We start from the raw sequence: 20,059 nt of genomic DNA on the forward strand, positions 1-20,059 counted from the left end.
CTCATATATTTGCCACCTGGGGATCTTTGGTGAGGTTTCTGCCCACATATTTTTCCCATTTTTAGTTAAGTTGTCTAGTTTTGGGTGTTACCTGTTTTGGACCTTAGGCCTTAATAAGGGACATACTTTGCAAATATATTTCTCCAATCTGTGGCTTATCTTCTCCTTCGCTTGATGGTGTCTCTTGCAGAGCAGAGATCTTGGATTTTAATGGAGTTGAGCTCACCATTAGTTTCTTTGGTAGGTCATATGTCTTTGACATCATATCTAAGAAGATAAGTCCATACCCAAGGTCACCCAGATGCCCCTCCCCTGTTATTTTCTGGGAGCTAACATAATTTTACAACTTATATTTTGGCCTATTGTCCATTTTGAGATCACTCTTATGAAAAATGTAAGTTCTGTGTCTGAGTTGAGGGTTTTGTTTTGTTGTTACATAAGCACGTCATCTTTACCATTTGTTGAAAGAACTATTTTTACTCCTTTATAAATCTTAGAATTAGTATCTGTACTCTGACTTTATTCATCTCCAGCATTGGAGCATCTCCAGCATTGACTGCTCTGGACTCTTTTGCCTTTCTGGAATCAGTTTGTTGGGATTACATTGAGTTTATAAGTCAAGCTCAAAAAAGCTGAGGTTATGACAACATTGAGCTTTTATATCAATTACCTTTTCTGTTGCTGTGATAAGACATCATGGCCAAAGCCACTAATACATGAACACATTTAATTGGGTTCACAGTTGCAAAGGATCAGAGTCCATGAAGATCACTATTTGATCTACAAACAGGAAGCAATGTCTTTTCAAACCTCAAAGCCCACCCCCAGTGGCAGACCTTCAACAAGGGCCATTCCTTCCCAACCAGTTCTGCCAACGGGAGACCCAAGTATCCAAGCATGAGCCTAGAGGGGCCATTCTCACCCACTGCACCAATACTTCCAACTCACAAACATGGAGTGAACGTCCATGTTTTTCCACCTTTTAGGGTTTTTACGTCGTAATTTCATAGTTTCCCTCATATGCACCGTACAAATTTTGCTCGATTTTTGTGTAAGTATTTCATTCAGGAGTACCAATTGTTTTAGTTTTAAAATCCATTTATTCATTGCTGGTATATAGGGATTTGATTAACTTTTTTTTTCTGTTAACACTGTGTCCTGAACCTTATTATAACCAGTGATTTAGAGCTGCTGCTCTGAACAAGATTGCCCCAGTCCAACCCAGTGTCTGCTTCATAGTTCTTTTTCCTTGACGGTTTTACTCCCTTAGAATTGCAGCTTCCATGTAGAAGTCAGGGCCTCTTGCTTTCCTCCACAGCAGGGTAGCAGTTCATGTGTGCTGCTCTAATGACACAGCTCCTCTCTGATTGATATCCTGGTTTTGAGCCTTGCCTTTAATGGCCGAGCCATCTCTTTGGCCTGCTCCCCCATTCTTAAAGTTGTACTTTGTTGTGATGATTACCCTTCTCCTGGACCTCATCCATCCAACTATTGTGTGGAATTCCCAGGAAGGAGCCCTGATTTTTTTTTTTTTTTTTTTTTTTTTTTTTTGTAATACAGCTATTTCGGGTTTTGGATGTGGCAGTGAAGAGACAGGTATTCTAGTGGGAACCTAGCTGGGCCAATGTCCCAACTTCCATGGCTCCAATAGCCAGGAGCTCCTGCTACCTATCAGGAGCAGTCTTTGCAGGGCTGCAACTGGAGCCAGCCAAGCAGCCCCAAGTCCGTACCTGAGTGGGGGAGTGTGGATGAGGGAAAAGCTACCAATAGGCAATAAATAAAAGAATAAAGATCAGGGGGCAGATCAGTCAATTTTTCACCACTTTTATATACCTTAACCAAAAAGGGAAACACAGTATCATGTATATAGAATAAACAGACTTTCCTTCCTCACTTATTCTAAGGGTTCAGTAACCATACCTTAGCTCCAACTTCTCCTTCTCTAGCCTTGAGGTCAGGAGTAGCCACACCTCAGATTCAGGTCTGTTGTTATTTAGACTAAGACAGCCGAAACATCCTTCTGTAGCCACACCTTTGACCTTTAGGTCTTGTGACTTGCTGACAGCTTTGAACTCTCTGCCCTTGTACCAAGATGGAGTGCAGCCATCTTTATGGACAGCCACAGCTACCACTTCAACTCTAGCCTCAGTCCCATCATAGGCATATTCTAGCCTTGGCTCTAATGCCTTTTGTCTATGTGGCAGCACTGGACCATTCCTGACTTCACTGGCCTGGCATACAGCATGCTTGCATCCCCAGAGCTGGAGTATAGTGATGGATGTCTCTGCAGCCATTACTCCTCTTGAATAGCTACCTCCTGTGCTGGAGTTCCTGCCCCCAATTGCAACCAGTGTCATCTGCTGGTCTGTTGCAGGCCAGGATGTAGAATCACATTTTCCAAAACAGTTTGTTTTAAGGCATTCTATGGTCCAGCATGTGGTGTGTAAACTGAACCCTTCATGTGTGCTTGACCAGTGTGTGTCTTTCTGTTGGGTGACATAATAGAATCTATGATATCCAAATGATTTGGTATCTTTGCAGTCTTCAGCTGTGTCCTTGGTGATTATCTGTCTTCATGTCTGTTCCTCTCTGGTAGCAGGGTATTGAAGTCCCAAGCTCTAATAGCAGGATCATCAACTTTTGATTTCATCTACTGGCTAGATTTTGATGTTCTCTTGCTAGGTGCATTCTGGTGAGATGACTTATTTAATTACTGGGCACTGCCTCTCCTTGATGACATTGGCTTTCCTTGTTCTAAAAATGTCTGTATCTGATGTTGACATAGTATGATACAGGAAGCAGATTCATTCCAAAACCCTCATGGAAATGGCAGGAGATATGACCAAGAGCCTCCACAGATACTGGGAACTGCAAATAGTACCAGACTCTCTCTCTCTCTCTCTCTCTCTCTCTCTCTCTCTCTCTCTCTCTCTCCATATATATATCATATATATATATATATATGTATATGTATATGTATATGTATATATATGCTCTTTTTCATCTTGTAGTATATCTATGGCAGAGTTTATAAACTAAGCACAGTAAAGGTTAACAACAATAACCAGCAATAGAACAAAATCCTCGTAACGGTGGCCTGCCAGGTACCAATATCACTTCCTTTCCATTTTGGGGAATCATTGAGTAAAATGAGTACTGTCATGCCCTGTGTGGCCTGGGCCACAGTTTGGTTTGGAAGGGAGTGGAAAACTTTAGCAGACATGTCTCCTTAAACCACTTCCCGACTCCCTTCATCTAAGATGGAACCCAGTGCTCCATGCATGGGTAGATAAGGAACCATTCATTCTGCCATTGAGCTGTACCCTCTTAAAGCTCATTAGCCATAGTTTCTGGTTTGATAATTCTAACATCCTTGTCATGTCAGAGTCTAGATCTGTTGCTCCATCTCTTCAAACTGTTTTACATGTTTTATTTTGTTCTGTAATTTGTCTTCTTGATAGCCAAGTATTGTATTCTAGGTCAAAGGAGTGGCAGTAAGTGCTCTATGCCATAGTGTCTTATAGATAGCTTGTACCTGGGGAGTGTAAACCCCACAGTGCTCCCAAGATCCTCTGGCCTCAGGTAAAATAGGATGGCTGGAGTGGTCTGGACTTCAAGTTTGCCCAGGGTTAGTTAGAATCTGATAAAATGCAGCAATAAAACCCAAACACGATGTTTCTTCTCCTGCCAGGCCTGGGTAAGACAAGCAGAAATGCTCTGGCTTGTTTCACAGTTGTTTGTTTTTCTCTGACCGTCTTGAAAGTTGGCTGAGTGTCTCCTAGGATTACTAGGAAGCTTCCTGGATCATGTGACCCTAAAGAGAGTGGTGTGGAGACCACATTTGTGGCATCTATTTGGGCCTAGATTCAAGCTTAAGCCAGTGAAAACAGTTGGTTCTTACAGAGGCGCTGCCCTATTCTTCTAGAGGAATTGTAAATGTGACTTCTGCCTGTTATTTCATGTATATAGGAAAAGTGTGATGTGTGTGTGTGTGTGGGGGGGTTCAACTAAACATCTTCCAGACATTCTCTACAAGGTGGCTGACAGATGACTATAGTTCTTCGTATTGGGATGGGTAATGGCTTTTTTTATTTGTTTACTTTTATTTTTCTTCATTTTCCAACCTCTGTCCAATGAACATGCATGACTTCTGTCATTTGGTAAGGGTCACGTTTTAGGCATGACTATTGGATGTCTGTCTTCCCTGTCTCCTTACAGTCTGCAAAATGAATGTTCACCGTCGATGTGAGACCAACGTGGCTCCCAACTGTGGGGTGGATGCCAGAGGAATCGCCAAAGTGCTGGCTGACCTCGGTGTCACTCCAGACAAAATCACCAACAGCGGCCAGCGGAGGAAAAAGGTAGGGGCCACTGTTTCTGGAGCTTTCTCTACTCTAGAATGGGGGTGTAAGATTCCTAGGCTTAGGTTTCTTACTCAAATAATCAGAATATCATGTGTGTAGACAAAAATAAAGAGGGCAAGTAACATGGAAGTCTTATTATACCTCACAATTTGGGGGAGTGGTTGTGACAGGCAAGCCTTAAGAGTTATGTGTGGGTTAGGAAAAGCTTAGTGGTAATTTGGTTTTCTACATGTCTGTGAAACCTGGATTCCGCTCTCAGTTACAAAGCAGAATAAAAAGTTCACCAAGCAAGCTTTGAGACGAGGACCTTGAAGTCCCTTCTAGAAAAAGCATGACCATCTAAATCAGCAGTCCTCAACTTTTCCAATGCTGCCATCCTTTAATACATTTCTCATATTGTGGGGACCCCTCCAACCATGAAATTATTTTCATTGCTGCTTCATAACTGTAATTTGGCTATTGTTGTGAATCATAATGTAAATATCTGTGTTTTCTGATAGTCTTAGGTGACTCCTGTGAAAGGGTACACACACACACACACACACACAGAGGTCACTTCCTTCAGACAGCAAGCTGTGGTTTGTGCCATCTCTCACACTAAACTAACTGGGAAATACTTAATGACACATGGCCTTCTTAAGAGACCAAAGCCCTGTGTATCCATATGGACTTCCAAGCATCACTAGGAATCCTTGGATGTCTAATGTGTTGTTTTGACCAGTCAGAGCCTACACATACAAACAGCTAAAGGTATCTCCAGTGGTCACTGCTTCAGCAGTGATACCCAGTCTAGAAAACTCAAGAGGCCTTTGGAAAATAGATTGAGAGAAGCAGAGCTGTATTGTCTGGACAAATGACGCTGATGTGGGTGAGTAGGGTGTGGCCCCACCTGCCAGGTGTCAAACTTCTCTAAAGAAGAGCAAGACTGCCTGTAGGTACCTCACAGCCTTCACTCCTCACTGTTTTCTCTACATGTGGCCAGAAGAGCCTTCTAAGAAGCCTACACTTCCTCTCTTCTTGTTGTCAAACCTGCCTGCGTCTTTCCCTAGTGCCCTCAGGAGAGCCTGTTCCCACTGGCATGTTGTCTTTTAACTGTCTTTCCTGTCTTCCCAATGAGCGAAGCTGCTTTGCAGGCTGTTCAGAAACTATCCTCTCTCTGTTAACTGTGAGGCCTTATATACACGGGTAGCTTCTCTAAGTTCTATGAATCCTGCTGGGGGTTGGGGAAAATAACCCTTTGTTTGGTGCCCCAGTGCATTGGAGTTGCAAAGCCAAGTGACATTAGCTAATAAAACTAGGTCTCCTGAAGAGTTAGGCTTAGCAAGTGCCAGTGCCCCGTTGATAAACACCAGAGAGACACCTCTGAAGACTGGCTTTCCCCCACTGGAAATATGACTTCTTTCACTGTCAGGAGAGGTTTAAAGGGACATGCTATGCCCTGGTTCTTTACCGCAGTCACACAGACTATTGTTCTGGTGACAAGGTGCTGTCGACTGCCTTGCATTTACAGACTTGCATTAGCATGGGAAAATGTAGGGACGGGCAGAGAGTAGGCCTGGACTGTCATCCAGCTAGTCACTGCAGTGATAGTCCTGGTGCAAAGCTGCAGAAAGCCAGGCAGTAGTTTAAGTTGTATGGTGGAGAAGGAAGATGTATTTTCGGTCAGAAGGAAGATGTATTCTCGATCAGGAGCTAAACGGTCTTTGCAGGCATCTCAGACCCTTTGCTAGAAAAGATCCTTGTGAAGAGCAAGAGAAGAGGGGGTCAGAGACCCATGTGATCTCCAAGTCCATGCTGGTACTTAAGTTGGATGTACTAGCGCTATTCCAGGAAACAAATGTCACCAGGGTCTTCTATTAAAAGGTGCCAACAGGCTTGATGACACCTGAGAATATTTACACTTAGCATCTGTTGTGTGTATTACTTTGTGCCGGCCACTAGGGGCAGTGAGAGTACTGGAAAGGCTGTCTGAGTAGAGAAACCTACACATAATATGCACCTGCAGATGCAGTTATTGTCATAAAGGTGGGTAAGATGGAAAATGAACACCAAACAGGTGTTCGGCATCCCACTGTGTTGGTGAGATAGTTGTTGGTATAGATAGTTGTGAGCGCAGTGATGGGGAGAGGAATGGGCTGGGGGAACGGGATGCTGTTGCTGAAAGAATAGAGCATGGCTTTGCTTTAAAAGGTCACCTAATAAATATTAAGGCAGTGGAGCTCTTCCATGTTTTGTTTTCCATTGAATTGGCCCATGAAACCTTGCACACCTATTCTCAGTTTCATGGATGTTGCTGTGTCCCTCTCCATGGATCTCTGTAAGAAGCGTTGATGGGTGTGACATTGCTGGCCTCCTGTCTGATGACTCTCCCTTTTCTGTCCTTTTTAGCTCGTTGCTGGTGCTGAGTCACCACAGCCGACTTCTGGAAACTCTCCAACTGCAGATGATCGATCAAAGTCAGCGCCCACCTCCCCTTGTGACCAGGGTGAGACAGATTTGCCCCTTACCTCTTATCTCTGTTAATCAACGCAGCCAGCAGCCTTAGTGGTCCCCACACACCACTTCCTTGTTGTCATGATAGCTGTTATTGAATGCTACTAGGCTTTCTAGTGGGTGCTAGCCAGAAGTGCTCATCGCCTCTGTTCCCTCCAGCGTGTGTGATGCTGCGGTTTGTTACTCCCTTGTTTCTCCTTGGGGTTTCGTGTGTAGGGAAGAAGGGAAGTCTTACCCTTTTGCCCATCACTCTGACCTTCTCTCTGACCTTCTCTAGATGTGTGTGCTTGCTTCACAGTCCTTCTCTTAACTCTAATCATGGTACCACAAAGACTTGAGATGAGGCTGGGTTAGGGGGGATGTCTCCTCTCCCATTCTTTGCATGAGCAGATGGGAATAGAAAGATGAAATTTGAAAGGCAGCAGGGAGTCAGTACTGGGCCTGACTTTCCTCTGGCTACACATTGGGTATCTTTTTTCCTACTGACTAGGTATGCTTCGACAGTAAGTTCTTTGGGCATGATATGCATAAGAATAAGTTTACAGGACCTGAGATGCTGGAGCTAAGCAAGGACTTATGTCTGAAGCCTCCCCCTCTGGTGACAGTTGGGTCCCAAACATCCCTGGAAAGAGCTACATGTACCTGCCTAGCAGGAGTGGCCTCTCAGCATGGTGGTGCTCAGTGTTCTATAGCCTTTCTCCTGATCTTGTCTCTACTGTTTCACTCCCAGCAGCTCTGTCCTGGTGCTCAGCCAGGTAACTGGCTGGAAAGTGGAAAGTTGGGGTTGAAAATGCTTGTCCTGTGTCCAGGAGCTAAGCTGGGGGCCAGGCCAGGCCAGGGCCTCTCCTGTGCTATGAAATCCTCATAGCCCTTCTTACTTGGGTGTGAGATGAACAGTTTTGGTATTGAGTCTTGAAACCAAAATAATCGCCCTCCGCTCATCTTCCTGTGGCTTTGGCTTACTTCCTGTGTCTTTACTTCATTCCACATGAGATTTCACCCATTCCCGAGTAGCCAGCTTACAGATTCCATTCTGGGACAGTGGGGCTTTTGCGGTTTCCCCCTTTTCATGTTGAAACATCCTGGAACTTCAAAGATAATGGTGGACCCCAGTAGAGTGAACCACCCATGGTTCACACCCATGGTTTCCAGGCCTGTCTCTTGCCTTGTGCTATAAGCCTATGCCTCCTGGGGCCTTTATTCAGGTAGACAGACCAGGCCAGGCAGGTACCATGTTTCCTTGCCTGATATGGGAACTAATGGATAGGAAACTCTTATTATATACATATGTGGCACTTATATATAACTACTACAAACTGGAGACGGTTCAGCTGCTGTCTTTCTTCCATCGTTAGACATTTTCCTCAAGCTTTAGGGTCATCTGGATTCTACCTCCCAAGATGTTCTTAGCAAAGTATGAGCAAACTCATACTTTAGAGTGAGTGATGTAAGTAGCTAGGCAGCTGCAGAATCTGTCACCACAAAATACCTGAGGACTGGGATGGTGTTCTTCCATCCCAACGAGTTCACTCTAGATCCCCTGCATGGGTCCCTGTGACTGAAGTCCTTCTGGACCGGAGGCAAAGACCTTGATATCTAGAGGTGATGCTCACTCACCTATCCTCATCCAAGGGACAAACACTCTCTGCTCCTGTCTATGACCCCTGTTACTCATGAAGATCTTTTACAGAAGGATAATGTCAAGATATACCTATCCTGCACAGATGAATACTCATCTTTGTGACTGAATTTCTAGCTACAATAGACTCTCTTCACACAGAAAAGGTCAAAGGGCTTCCCCGCACTCTCATCCCCAGGTAATTTAGGTCACATACTCCAGAAAGCCACAAGACCAGCTCAGAATTATAAAATTGGACTGTAGGATTCCTGCTCCATCAAAGATAAATTGGTGACACGTCATTGTGGGAAGTTCTTCTTTTGTTAATGATAAGCCCGTGGTTCATCCTATGAGGTAGCTTTGTGTGGGACAAGCACTCTGAGTAAAGCCAGCATCAAGACCGAGTAAAGACCTTTAGAAGACAAAGGCTTCCTTGTCTCCGTGAGTCAATGATTCTGTCACCAGTGATGATTGTGAGTGTGGCTTCTATGTGTTGGTTCTGATCTTTAAAGGAAACCTGAAGGGAAGGGTGCCTGTCACCTCTGAGTCTACAGGATTCCAGTGAAGGCGTGAATTCTCACCACTCCTCCAATCATGGTCAAGGTTGCTAGGAGGCCTTTAGAGGCCTTGGGTGGCAGTGAACCCCGCCAGTTCAGGAACTGTGTCCTCCCCACTCCTCTTCGCAGACCGAAGCCTTGTTATATGTAAGGCACCAAAGGAAATGTGCAGGAAAATGTCCCTGGATCTGCTTCCATGAACAACTTGGAGGAGTGCCGAGAGCTCGTGGGTTCTGAATACTGAGTCTTAATGTAAAGGGCTCATGAGGGGTGTTCTGACCTAGCATCTTTTCCCCCTTGGCTCTAGAACTAAAAGAACTTGAAAACAACATCCGGAAGGCCTTGTCATTTGACAACCGAGGAGAGGAACACAGGGCATCTTCATCTACTGATGGCCAACTGGCAAGCCCAGGCGAGAACGGTGAAGTACGGCAAGGCCAGGCCAAGCGCTTGGGCCTGGATGAGTTCAACTTCATCAAGGTGTTGGGCAAAGGCAGCTTTGGCAAGGTCAGTGGCACATGTATGTAGTGGTGCTGGCTTCTTGTGGGCAGTCTGGCCTATCCTTGTCACCTTTTCCCTCCTTTTAGAGTGCAGATGCCCTAATGCCTGGCTGAGGGGGACCCCGGTCCTGTTCTTTGCTTGGTTGTGGGAATATGGGCATTTTCTTCTCCGTAGGACTCAGTCGTTCTCGTGTGTCAAATGGGGAAGGAAGGGATGCAAGGTTTTGTGTGTTTGCCATGTGCTCTTCTTCCTGCTGTCAGGCCCCCCTGCATGTTTCTCCCTTGTGCAAAGAACTATCTGCAATTCTGCTCTCTCAGTAGGAAATCCTAGCATGAACCCTCAGCCCCTGTCCTCAGTGAACTTCAGTGTCAGCAAACCTTACCATGTAGGACTTTGGAAGCCGAGTGTCCCTTGGCTGATTTTCCTGGAACTTACTAACCCTAACCGCTCTGCCCTTCCTCTCCATGTGACAAAAAGATCTGGAGAATCCTGTAATGGATCTGGGGCCCCTATCCCTGAGGATATTTTCCCTGCTCTCCACTGCATCAGATACCCAGCACCCAGTGGGAGCTGTGCCCTTGGGGTGCTCAGTGATGGGCGTGATGGGATGCAAAGATTTGCCTCTCGGTGCACATGAGTCAGTCCACTGGCTGAGCTGAAGGCCTATTCCACTGTTCCAGAGCAGTTCTGAGGGAAGGCTCCTCAAAGCCCCCAGGCACAGGGCCTGCTATGCAGGCATTCACCTGCCCCTATCTGTCCTGAGATCACCTGGCAGGGAGGTAACTGGAATGTACTCAGATGGCAACTCCTGAAGTAATTACATTCTTTTAAAACTAGCTAAATCAGAAGCAGAGCCTGGGCCTCTGGCTTAGGCATGACTCTGGCTTTAGGCTGGGAGCAGGACTGGGTTTGAGTAAGAGACTAGGGAGAGGAGCTTGCTCAGAGCTTCCAGGCTTGCAGGTGATGTGGCGAGCATAGGCATTCTGAGGGCTTACAGGCTGCATTGTATGAGTGGCAAGTTCCTTGGGTTATGTTCTTTTCCCTTTGACAACAACATTGCAGTAGCATACTTCAGAGTCATCTAAAGGAAAAAAAGACCCGTGACTGTGGGAGATAAGAAAAGACCCACTGATAGGCAAATGTCAAGAAAGCAGACCTACTCATTAGCTGTCAGGGAAGAAATTTTGTTTTCACCAGCAGAGCTGTGGGAAGACACTGTGATGGCAAACAGGGTGGGTTTAAGTACACAAATATTCAGGAAGAAAAAGTGGTAGACTGTCATGAAGGAGGTTTGGGGGACTGTCCAGAAAGCAAGAGGTTTGTCTTCATGTACCATATATGTCCTGAACAAGCTAGCAACTGGCAGAAGAGAAAAGGAATTCTCCCCCAAAGGGACTCGATTGGAAAATAAATATTCCAGAAAGTTCGGCTGCAAGTTGAAAACATAACTGAGATAATATCTCCCACTTGTTAAGTCAGAGAAAGCCAGCGAACAGACAAAAAAGTTGTGAAAGCGGCCTGGGCTCATACTAAATCTGTGCTACACACTAAATGGCTTACAGTGTGTGTGAGTGTAGCCCCCTTAAAAATCAGGAAATGGGTTAAATGTTTAATCTTTTATCCAAAAATTTCCATTTCGAGGATAGAAGGCCAAGGAGAAATTTAAATTATATCCAAAAGCTCTCAGTACAACTTATATAAAACTTAATTTGGTATAATTTAATTCCCAATAGGAGGGAGATAGTGGATAAAATACAGTGTTGGTACCTTGAGTATCAACAGACATGGTAACCATGGTGACCTCGTAGGAAAAAGTATAAAATGCTGCTTCTTCTGAAAGCATTCGTGTATAGCGTGGTGGGGTGCACCTATAATATCATCACTTGGGATGCTAAAGCAGAAGTGTCTTGAGTTTGAGACCAACCTGAGCTACACAGTGTAGACTGTTAAAAGAAAGGAAGAAAGTAGGAAAAAGAAAGTGAGACAGGTAAAGGGGAGAAGGAGACATTTGTTCTCTGATAATTACAGTATCACTAATGCAGATGAAGGTATGAATAACTACTTAACCCCTGTGCATTGACTGTCTTTTACCTGAGCACTGTGCCAGAGATTAAAAAGAATTAAAAAGTTTAGCAGCTAGATTGGAAGGGGGGATTTCCTAAACATTTAAAACGTTAATTTCCTAAACATCTTCACTCAAAATGAAAGGGGAAATACAATCGGCATTTAGATGTTTGACATCATTTGATTCTGTGCGTAGGCTGACCAGGTGACTAAAATCCATTGCAGGTCATGCTGGCGGAACTCAAGGGCAAAGATGAAGTCTATGCTGTGAAGGTCTTAAAGAAGGATGTCATCCTCCAGGATGACGACGTGGACTGCACAATGACAGAGAAGAGGATTTTGGCTCTGGCACGGAAACACCCTTATCTAACCCAACTCTATTGCTGCTTCCAGACCAAGGTATGCTTACAAGAGTGGCTGAGTAGTATTGTGGAGCATAACACCTAGCATCTTGACTTTGTCGGGTACCAATTTCTGGCCATCTGCATGCTTCTTTATATGGAACAGTGTGTTTTATCCTTATGGAGACAGGGACTCTTTGGACATGGTCTTCTTTGAAAGGCATGGGACTTCTCCCTTTACAGCACCTTGAGCAGGCACAAGAAGAGCCACAGTGCACTTTGCAGACTGTAGCTTCACAAAACCAAATGGCTGTCCCCAGTGTTGATTCCTTGGGGCGGGGAGGGGAGACAACAACAACTACAACAGCAGGCATGGTGTGTGCTCGGCTTTGGCTCTTAACTTTTTATCAACAGTCACATCACTTCTGGGTTGCTTTCAGCTCAAAAGGAAAGGAGCAAATGCTGCCTAATCTTTCTAACTTGTGTGATGTCATAAGAGATGCCAAATCCACACACGCCTAGAATTCCATGGTGAAAATTCAAGCATTTTAAAATTTACCAGATAGGTGTCTGACTGCCAGCAGGTGGCAGTAAAGGGACGGGATCTGTAAGGGCATTGTGGAGACTCCCTCATCTGACTTGGTATTATTCTTAGGGAGGAAAGGCATATTTTCTTCATAAAATTCTTATTTTATTTCCATTTTTTGGGACATGTGTGGGAGAAGGTCTTCTAGGATGCATTATGGATTTGTAGTGTTTGTCTTTAGGAGGCAAAGACAGCTTGGATCTAGATCCCTACCTCTTCCTGCCTGGAGCCTAGATATTGGAGGGTTGTATTCAGAATGAGAAACAGGGGTGCTGGAGCTATGTGTGCATGTGTGCATGTACTCGTGTATATATATATGCATGCGTGTGTGTGTGCACGTGCATACGTGTGTGCATGTGTGTACACATGCACTTGCACACATGTGAGATGTTTGGCTATCTGGCATACTTGCCACCATTTTGTTCTAAGTATCATTCTCCCTGCTTAGAACTAAGTGAATTCCTCATCCCCCATTCAGAAACTTTTGTTCTATCTATATTGAGTGTTTTCCATATGCTAGGTCCTGGTGAACAGGACCCCATACTTGCCCTCAGAAACTTTATGGTCTCTTTGGTGCAGCTCCCCCGAGGCTACTCCTGGGAATCCTGCTTGTTGGAGGAACTTTAAGAACAGAAGACCTGAGGCCCATGCTTCTGTTCAGCAGTCTCATTACACATTTGTTCATAAGAGTTCCCCAAGAGTCCCGCAGTGTGAAAAGAAAGATTACCTCAGTTTTATCCACTATTGCTCAACTTTTTGGTTCCTACCCTCACCCCTACATGCGACACCTGGTCCACGTTGAGCAACACTGATCTAAGGGGAGTTTCCCTGCCCTCCGATCTCTTCAGAAATGAGAAACACCTGAAAATGTCCAGCCATTCTGTGGCCTCTCCTTCAGGGACACCAGGGTTGCTCTCTCTGTGAAACCAGCCTCAGAGAGCCCTAAAACTCTATTCCTTTCCCAAGCAAGTCTAGGGATGGCTGGCTGAGCCTTGCTTTTCTCTCAAACGTGTGTTGTGTAATTCTAGACAGGCTGGTATAAGTTCATGTATGTGGACAAATTCAGAGTCCAATGTGGCAGAAGAAGCCCAGAAATGGGTTCAACTTGCCCCCCCCCCACACACATACACATACACATACACACTGGAACTTAGCTGTTGTGTTTTTGTTTTTGAGATGGGACCTCATTTGGAAGTTCAGCTCACCTGAGCCTGAAACTTGTGATGATCCTGTTTCCATCTCTTAAACCTTGGCATTCCAGGCATGAGCCACTATATCTGACTCCTTCAGAAGTCAATTTGAGACAGAAAGAGAAATGTATCTGGTCTCGTATGTCTTCATTGTCCATGGTACTTGTCACATGGACTCATGTTCAATATGTGTTTACTGTCACAATCAGATGCTTGGAAATTTCTTTAGTTTTGTCTTAAAAATAATGACAATAGAACCTGTTTAGTCTAGTTTTCTCTTTGCACCACCACTGAGAAAATCGTTTCAGAGAATTAGTGGTCTTTTTTTGGGTGGTGGTGTGGGTATGTATTTGGGGGCAGTACTATTAGGAGTTGAACTTAGAGTTTCATGCACGTTAGGCAAGAGCTCTGCCTCTGGGAAAGGAATAAGAGATTTTCTTATCCACAGGTAGTACATGTTGGCAGTCAAACTTGGTATCTCATCTGGCCTCTGGGATTGCTCCTCCAGTGAGGCCTTGATGTGGTGTGACTGTCGGCCAGCTAAGGGCCACACTGATCTCTACAGGCCCATCTCTGACTGAGGTGACTGTGTAGGGAGGGAGTCACATTACTGCTCTTTCTATGAACTCAGGGTCAAAATCAAAAGGTCCAGGAGCCTAAAAAACAGGTCTATCCAAGAAGGCTCTGTGTGGTCCCTAAATATGGTGGGTCTTAGAGAGCCATGATTGGAGGCCTGCTCTATAGGTAAATGAGAAAGGGTGATGTCATGTTCAATGCCACTGTTTTCTACAGCAAATATGCACTGAAGAATGTCAAAACTGACATTTCTCTTTGGAACACAAAGTGGCATTGAAGAATGAATTTTATTTACAGCAGAAGAAATGAGCTGTCACAGTTTTGAGGGTCTGGGTGGATGGAGGGAAGAAATGGAATTTCCTCTACTGTACAGCGATGGCATTAATTCTTCCCTTAGGCCAATGTCAGATAGTCACAGCAACAAGTTGACACCTCTTTTAAATAGCATGGTAGTCTTAATCTTTAATCTTTAAATGATAGGCTTACTACACAACGTTGACTTACTAATAAAAAGAACTTTATGAAGAACCATCTTATAGAGCATGTCTTAGTAAGGTTTTATTGCTGTGAAGAAACACTATGGCCATGGCAACTTTTAGAAAGGAAAATACTTAATTGGGGCTGGCTTATAATAAGTTCAGAGGTTTAGTCCATTATTGTCATGGCGGGAGGCATGGAAGCAGACAGACATGGTGTTGGAGGAGTAGCTGAGAATTCTGCATCTGGATCCTCAGGCAGCAGGAAGAGTCAGTGAACACCTAGGCCTGGCTTGAATTTCTGAGACCTCAAAGCCCATACCCAGTGGCACACTTTCTCCAACAAAGCCACACCTCCAACGAGTCTATGGGGGCCATTTTCATTCAGATCACTTCAGACCCCAAATTTAACTTTTAAAAACTAACATGTCAGGCTGGAGAGATGACTCAGTGGTTAAGAGCACTGGCTGCTCTTCGAGAGGACTTGAGTTCAGTTCCCAGCAACCACAAAGTGGCTCAAAGCCATCTATAATGGGATCTGATGCCCTCTTCGGACATGCAGGCATATGTACATATAGAGTAATCTTACATACATAAATAAAAACTTTTTAAAGTCCTGACTTGCTCTTTACTGCCCAATGGTCATGGTTTTAAAGAATGGTTGTTATCCTCCTAATTGTAGTAGATGCTGGGCGTGGGGTCATCAGCAGAACACAGATTCTCATGGGTGACTGGGTCTAGGATTGGGGGCTTCTGCGGTAATTGGCACTAAGTAATCCTGCTGTTCCTCAGGGTCTAGTGGAGAAAAGGTGCTTTTGAATGGTGAGATTTAGGCAGGACTGGGAGTTGAAGGGCAGCAGCCACGATCCACGGTCAGCATTCAGTCTTGCTTGCGTGTTGTTTGTTCTTCCAGTTCCCCAGCTACGTGAGCCTCGTGTGGGGATCTAATGGGAGTGACCCCTTTAAGCCCAGGCATTTGGATGCTTGGTCTGAGGTTGGTGGCACTGTTTGAGGAACCTTTGGAGATGTGACTTTGTTGGGAGAACTATGTCACTGGGGGTGGGGGCTTTGGGGTTTAGAAGCCTCTCGCCATCCCTAGTGTCCTCTCCCTGCTTCCAGCTTGCAGTTCAAGACCTGATCCCTCAACTTGTTGCCTGTGCCACCAACTCTTTGCTCTGCCATCATGGGCCTTAACCCTTGGAACCATAAGCTCAATAAATTCTTTGTTCTTAGGCTGCCTTGCTCATGGTGTTTTGTCACAGCAGAAAAGTAACTAATAGATTCAGGGTTTGGTACATAGGAAGAAATAGCTCTCCTGGAAACTCCTGGAACTTTCTGGTAGACTGTGCAGAGCCTCAAGCTGTGTGCTGTGTACAGGTTGGCTGGCGGGCTTGGGAGAGTGTAAGGTGAGGGACTGTGTCTTATCCGGCAACCAGGGGTGATGGCTGTGCAGACCCATTGGCATTAACCGCCATGGTTCAGGCAAGTCTGGTGGCTGCAGCCCACTGAATGGCCATGATAAATTCAATTAGTGGCTTGAGATTTTTCTGTACTAAGCCATTCATTCTGTTCTTGGCAAGCATCATCTTCCTTGGGCTCTGAAAGATACGGAGCAGGTGAAATGCCTGCAGCATTGCAATGGTAGTGAGAATGGGCAAACAGGCCAGCCGATAAGGCCACAAATTACATTTCCATCAAATTCAGACCTTGTGTTAGACTTGATCTCCTGATATGCTGTATGCCTTTTGGGTTTCTAGAGAACCTGAACCAGGCTGGGGAAGCTACAAAACTGGACTTTGAGGTAGGGCTAATATCTACCTTGGCAGGTGCCAAGAGATGGCCTCAAAGTTATTTGTAGATGTCATTTTGACACTTCCCCCACACTGGGCCTCACAATTCCTGTGTCCTACCTACTTCATTATAGAAAAATGGCACAAATAGGAGAAGTTTGGGGGCATCCAGGTGTATGCTGAGAAAATAAGGAAATTAAATTCTTGGAGAGTCAGAGGCTGGAGGGAAAGAGACAGCGGTGCTGTGAACCATCTTTAGGGCCTGAGGTGACACCCTCAGCTCTAAAAGACATGGCCTACTCCAGGTTATAGCTTGGTGGAGAAGCTGCTTTTTGAGAACTTGCTTGTCCCATTGGCCACTAGGGCTCAGAGAGCCCCTAAGAGGTTGACTTGTTTTGATTTTGTGGTTAACAGAAAATTAAAATTCCCATGCCCTTTTAGATTCTGTGTGTTTGGATTTTATGCTCCCCGGTTGCAGAACCACCCTTTTCAATAGGGTCCCACAAACCCAATGGGGACAGTTTCCCCATGGTGTTGCCACTTTAAAACTTACAGCTCTGCACGCTGTACCCGTCCCCCACCCTGTGGCATTTCCTGCCAGGCCTGGGAAGCCAAATCCTGGAGGACTTTGCTGTGAAGGAAACAGGGCTGAGCTCCTACAGGATCTCCGCTGGCCAGCCTCCTTCCAGCCCTGGGGAACATGCAGCATGGAAAATCCTTAAAAAGCAACTGGAGATGTTTGTTCAAGTGTGATTTAATCATCTCTGTGGGCATGGGGAGAGAGCTACCCAGAGTAAGAGTGGACAGCAGAGGAGAGAATTTGTAGTTTCAAGGAATCCGAATGTTTGTTTTGACTTTTAACAGAATAACAAACCCTAAAGGAAAAAGGAAAAAAAAGGGTTTAGGGAATACAAGACGATTGATTGCTAGAGTTTTAAAAAGAGATGGCAAATTTAATATATCAACCTGGCAAACCAAAGAGAGTGGAGAAAGCAAGCTGAAGTATGGGCCATGGTTAGACCATATGATGTGGGAGATGGCAGGGTTTGGGAGGAGCTGGAGGGGTTTTGACCACTTTGGTGGCTGTTTCTGGGGGAAAAAAAGCTCAAGACTGTTCAATACTATGAGTTGTTTTTGGATTAGCAGCACTCAGGGAATTGATTTGCTTGCCAGTAGAAGATTATAAGTATCGATAGGGTTGGTAATCTTTAACAGGTTGAGATGAGTGAGTCTGTGTGGATGCTTCTTCCTGGCCTTGTGTGACACAATTCTTATCCAAGGGTCAAGACTCTAGAAATCATGTCTCCTTTTACGGGACTGGACGCCAATTGCCATCTCTTCTGCTTAGCCAGTTCACAATTGGGGGGGGTGGTGGAGGGACTGTAGCCTGTAAGTGACTCAGGGCTTAAGGGGACTCTCATAGGAAGGCCCATGTTTAAAGGCATTGAGTGATAACCTCTACCACCCCAAGGAAGACTGAGGGAAGAGTCTGTAGAGGGCTAAGGTGGGAGGGCTTCAGCAAGAAGAGGGGACAACACAATTCCATGCCAAGCAAGTCTGTCTTAGTTAGGCTTTCTATTGCTGTGAAGAGACACCATGACCTCCATAACTCTTACAAAGGAAAAGCATTTCATTGGTGTAGCTTACATTTTCAGAGCTTTAGTCCATTATCATGGTGGCATACAGGCAGACATGATGCTGGAGACAGAACTGGCGGTCCTACATCCTGATTTGTAGGCAACAGGAAGTGATCTATCTCACTGGGTGTGACTTGAGCATATATAAGACCTCAAAGCCCACCCCCACAGTGAGATACTTCTCCAACAAGGCCACACCTACTCCAACAAGACCATGCCTCCTCAGGGTGCCACTCCCTTTGGGGGCCATTTTCTTTCAAACTACCACAAAGCCTGGTGAAGAAGGCTGTTGCTCAAGTCTTGAAGCAAGAACTCTCTCTGTGGTGAGACCCAAGGTCATGAAGTGCGCTTTGCTCCTGTGTCCCACCTTCGAGGGGTGGGGGGTGGAGGCGGCAGACATGGTAGAGTGCTGCCTCTTAATGCAGAGGCTGTTATATCAAGTGACCTACTTGCATGTAAGGAAACCTTCCATCTGAATTGAAGAGCTGCTTTCAAAGGCTGCCACTTACTCAATTCATCTTCTTCACAAGTTATGGCAAGTTTGACCATTCTCCCTTTTTATTTCTGCCTTTTATTATTTAAAATGAACATACAATTTCCCATCTTTGCCATGGAGGCTGAGACAGGAGGATAGGAAGTTTGAGGCCAACCTCTGCTACATAACAAGACTGACTGACTCAAAGAAAGAAAGACCAAACAAACAACCCCCTTCCCCCAAACCAACCAACTGAGCAGCAAACTTTATCTTATCTCTGGGAAAGGAGTGATATGTACTTGTGTGGGAGTCCTTGCCTGCATGTGAACATGTGAAGCCAGAGATAAACTTGGAGTGTGTTCCATCATGTTCCAACTTTTGAAACAAGGTCTTGGTCCTCATTTTGGCTAGACTAGCTGGCCAGCAAGCCCCTGGGATTTGCCTGTCTCTGCCTCATCCAGAGTGGGCTAGGGTGGGGCCTCATATTCTTCTGTTCAGTTATGTTGCCATGCCATGAGGCACCACATTCCCTGTCGCAGGATCTAATGGTGGCCAGGGGAGGTCATGGTCTCAGCTCATGGGAGCATGCTCATTGTGCCACCATGTGGAAACGCTGACTTTATTCTAGTTCCCACACTCAGGGCTTTTGAAATAGGATCTTACTATGTAGCCCTGGCTAGCCTAGAATTCACTACATAGACCAGGCTAGACTCAAAATCATAAGAGATCCACTTGTCTCAATCTCCTGAGTGCTGGGGTTGAAGGTATTCCCCATCCCTCCAAGCCCAAGAATATTTGTTCTTTGTAGAAAGTATGGAAAATACAAAAAGGACAAAATAATTCAGATGACTATTACTAAAATGATTATGTGTGTACACATACTTGGTACATACATTCCTAAAATTGGCATTGGTCATATAGGGTTCCTGCTCCCCCTGCTCTCAGGAATCTTCAGTTGGATGATTTCTAGGCTTCTAGACTATGTAAGGGCCCCAGTGTAGACATTTTGCATTGGAGGTTACAGGTGGCCACGAAGACTTGGCTTCTGTCTGGAATCTGGGGGGATGATTCTAAATTTCTCCTACAGTGCTATTCAGAATACACTGATCATCTTTGCCCCAAGAGGGCTTGCCCAGGCCTTCAGAGACAAAACCACCTGTTCCTACTTCTCACATTCTCTGATGTAAACTTGACTGTAGCTTATAAATAGCTCATTGACACTGACATAAACAGACCAAGAGTTAAATGCCTTTAACATGTGCATGTGCGTGCCTGCATATGTGTGTGTGTGTGTGTGTGTGTGTGTGTGTGTGTGTGTGTGTGTGTGTAGAGTACTCGAGTAGACCCCATGCATGTTGTGACAGGGTAGCCCACTTTTTCCATGTGGCAGA

The 20,059-nt window shown here is 45.2% G+C and overlaps 1 protein-coding gene across 2 annotated transcripts in view; it reads left to right on the top strand.

Annotated features, from left to right (window-relative positions):
* The window catches only part of Prkce (protein kinase C epsilon), a 496,185-nt gene that overhangs the window by 319,776 nt on the left and 156,350 nt on the right, over positions 1 to 20,059 (top strand). For both annotated transcript variants that reach the window (XM_051175213.1, XM_051175214.1), the window contains exons 7-10: positions 4,219 to 4,361; positions 6,753 to 6,849; positions 9,340 to 9,539; positions 11,823 to 11,996. In XM_051175213.1, coding sequence (XP_051031170.1) covers positions 4,219 to 4,361; positions 6,753 to 6,849; positions 9,340 to 9,539; positions 11,823 to 11,996 — 614 coding nt within the window. The remainder of the gene's footprint in view (positions 1 to 4,218; positions 4,362 to 6,752; positions 6,850 to 9,339; positions 9,540 to 11,822; positions 11,997 to 20,059) is intronic.

The sequence above is a fragment of the Phodopus roborovskii genome, unplaced genomic scaffold, assembly GCF_943737965.1.
Source record: "Phodopus roborovskii unplaced genomic scaffold, PHOROB, whole genome shotgun sequence".
NCBI classification, from domain to species: Eukaryota; Metazoa; Chordata; class Mammalia; order Rodentia; family Cricetidae; genus Phodopus; species Phodopus roborovskii.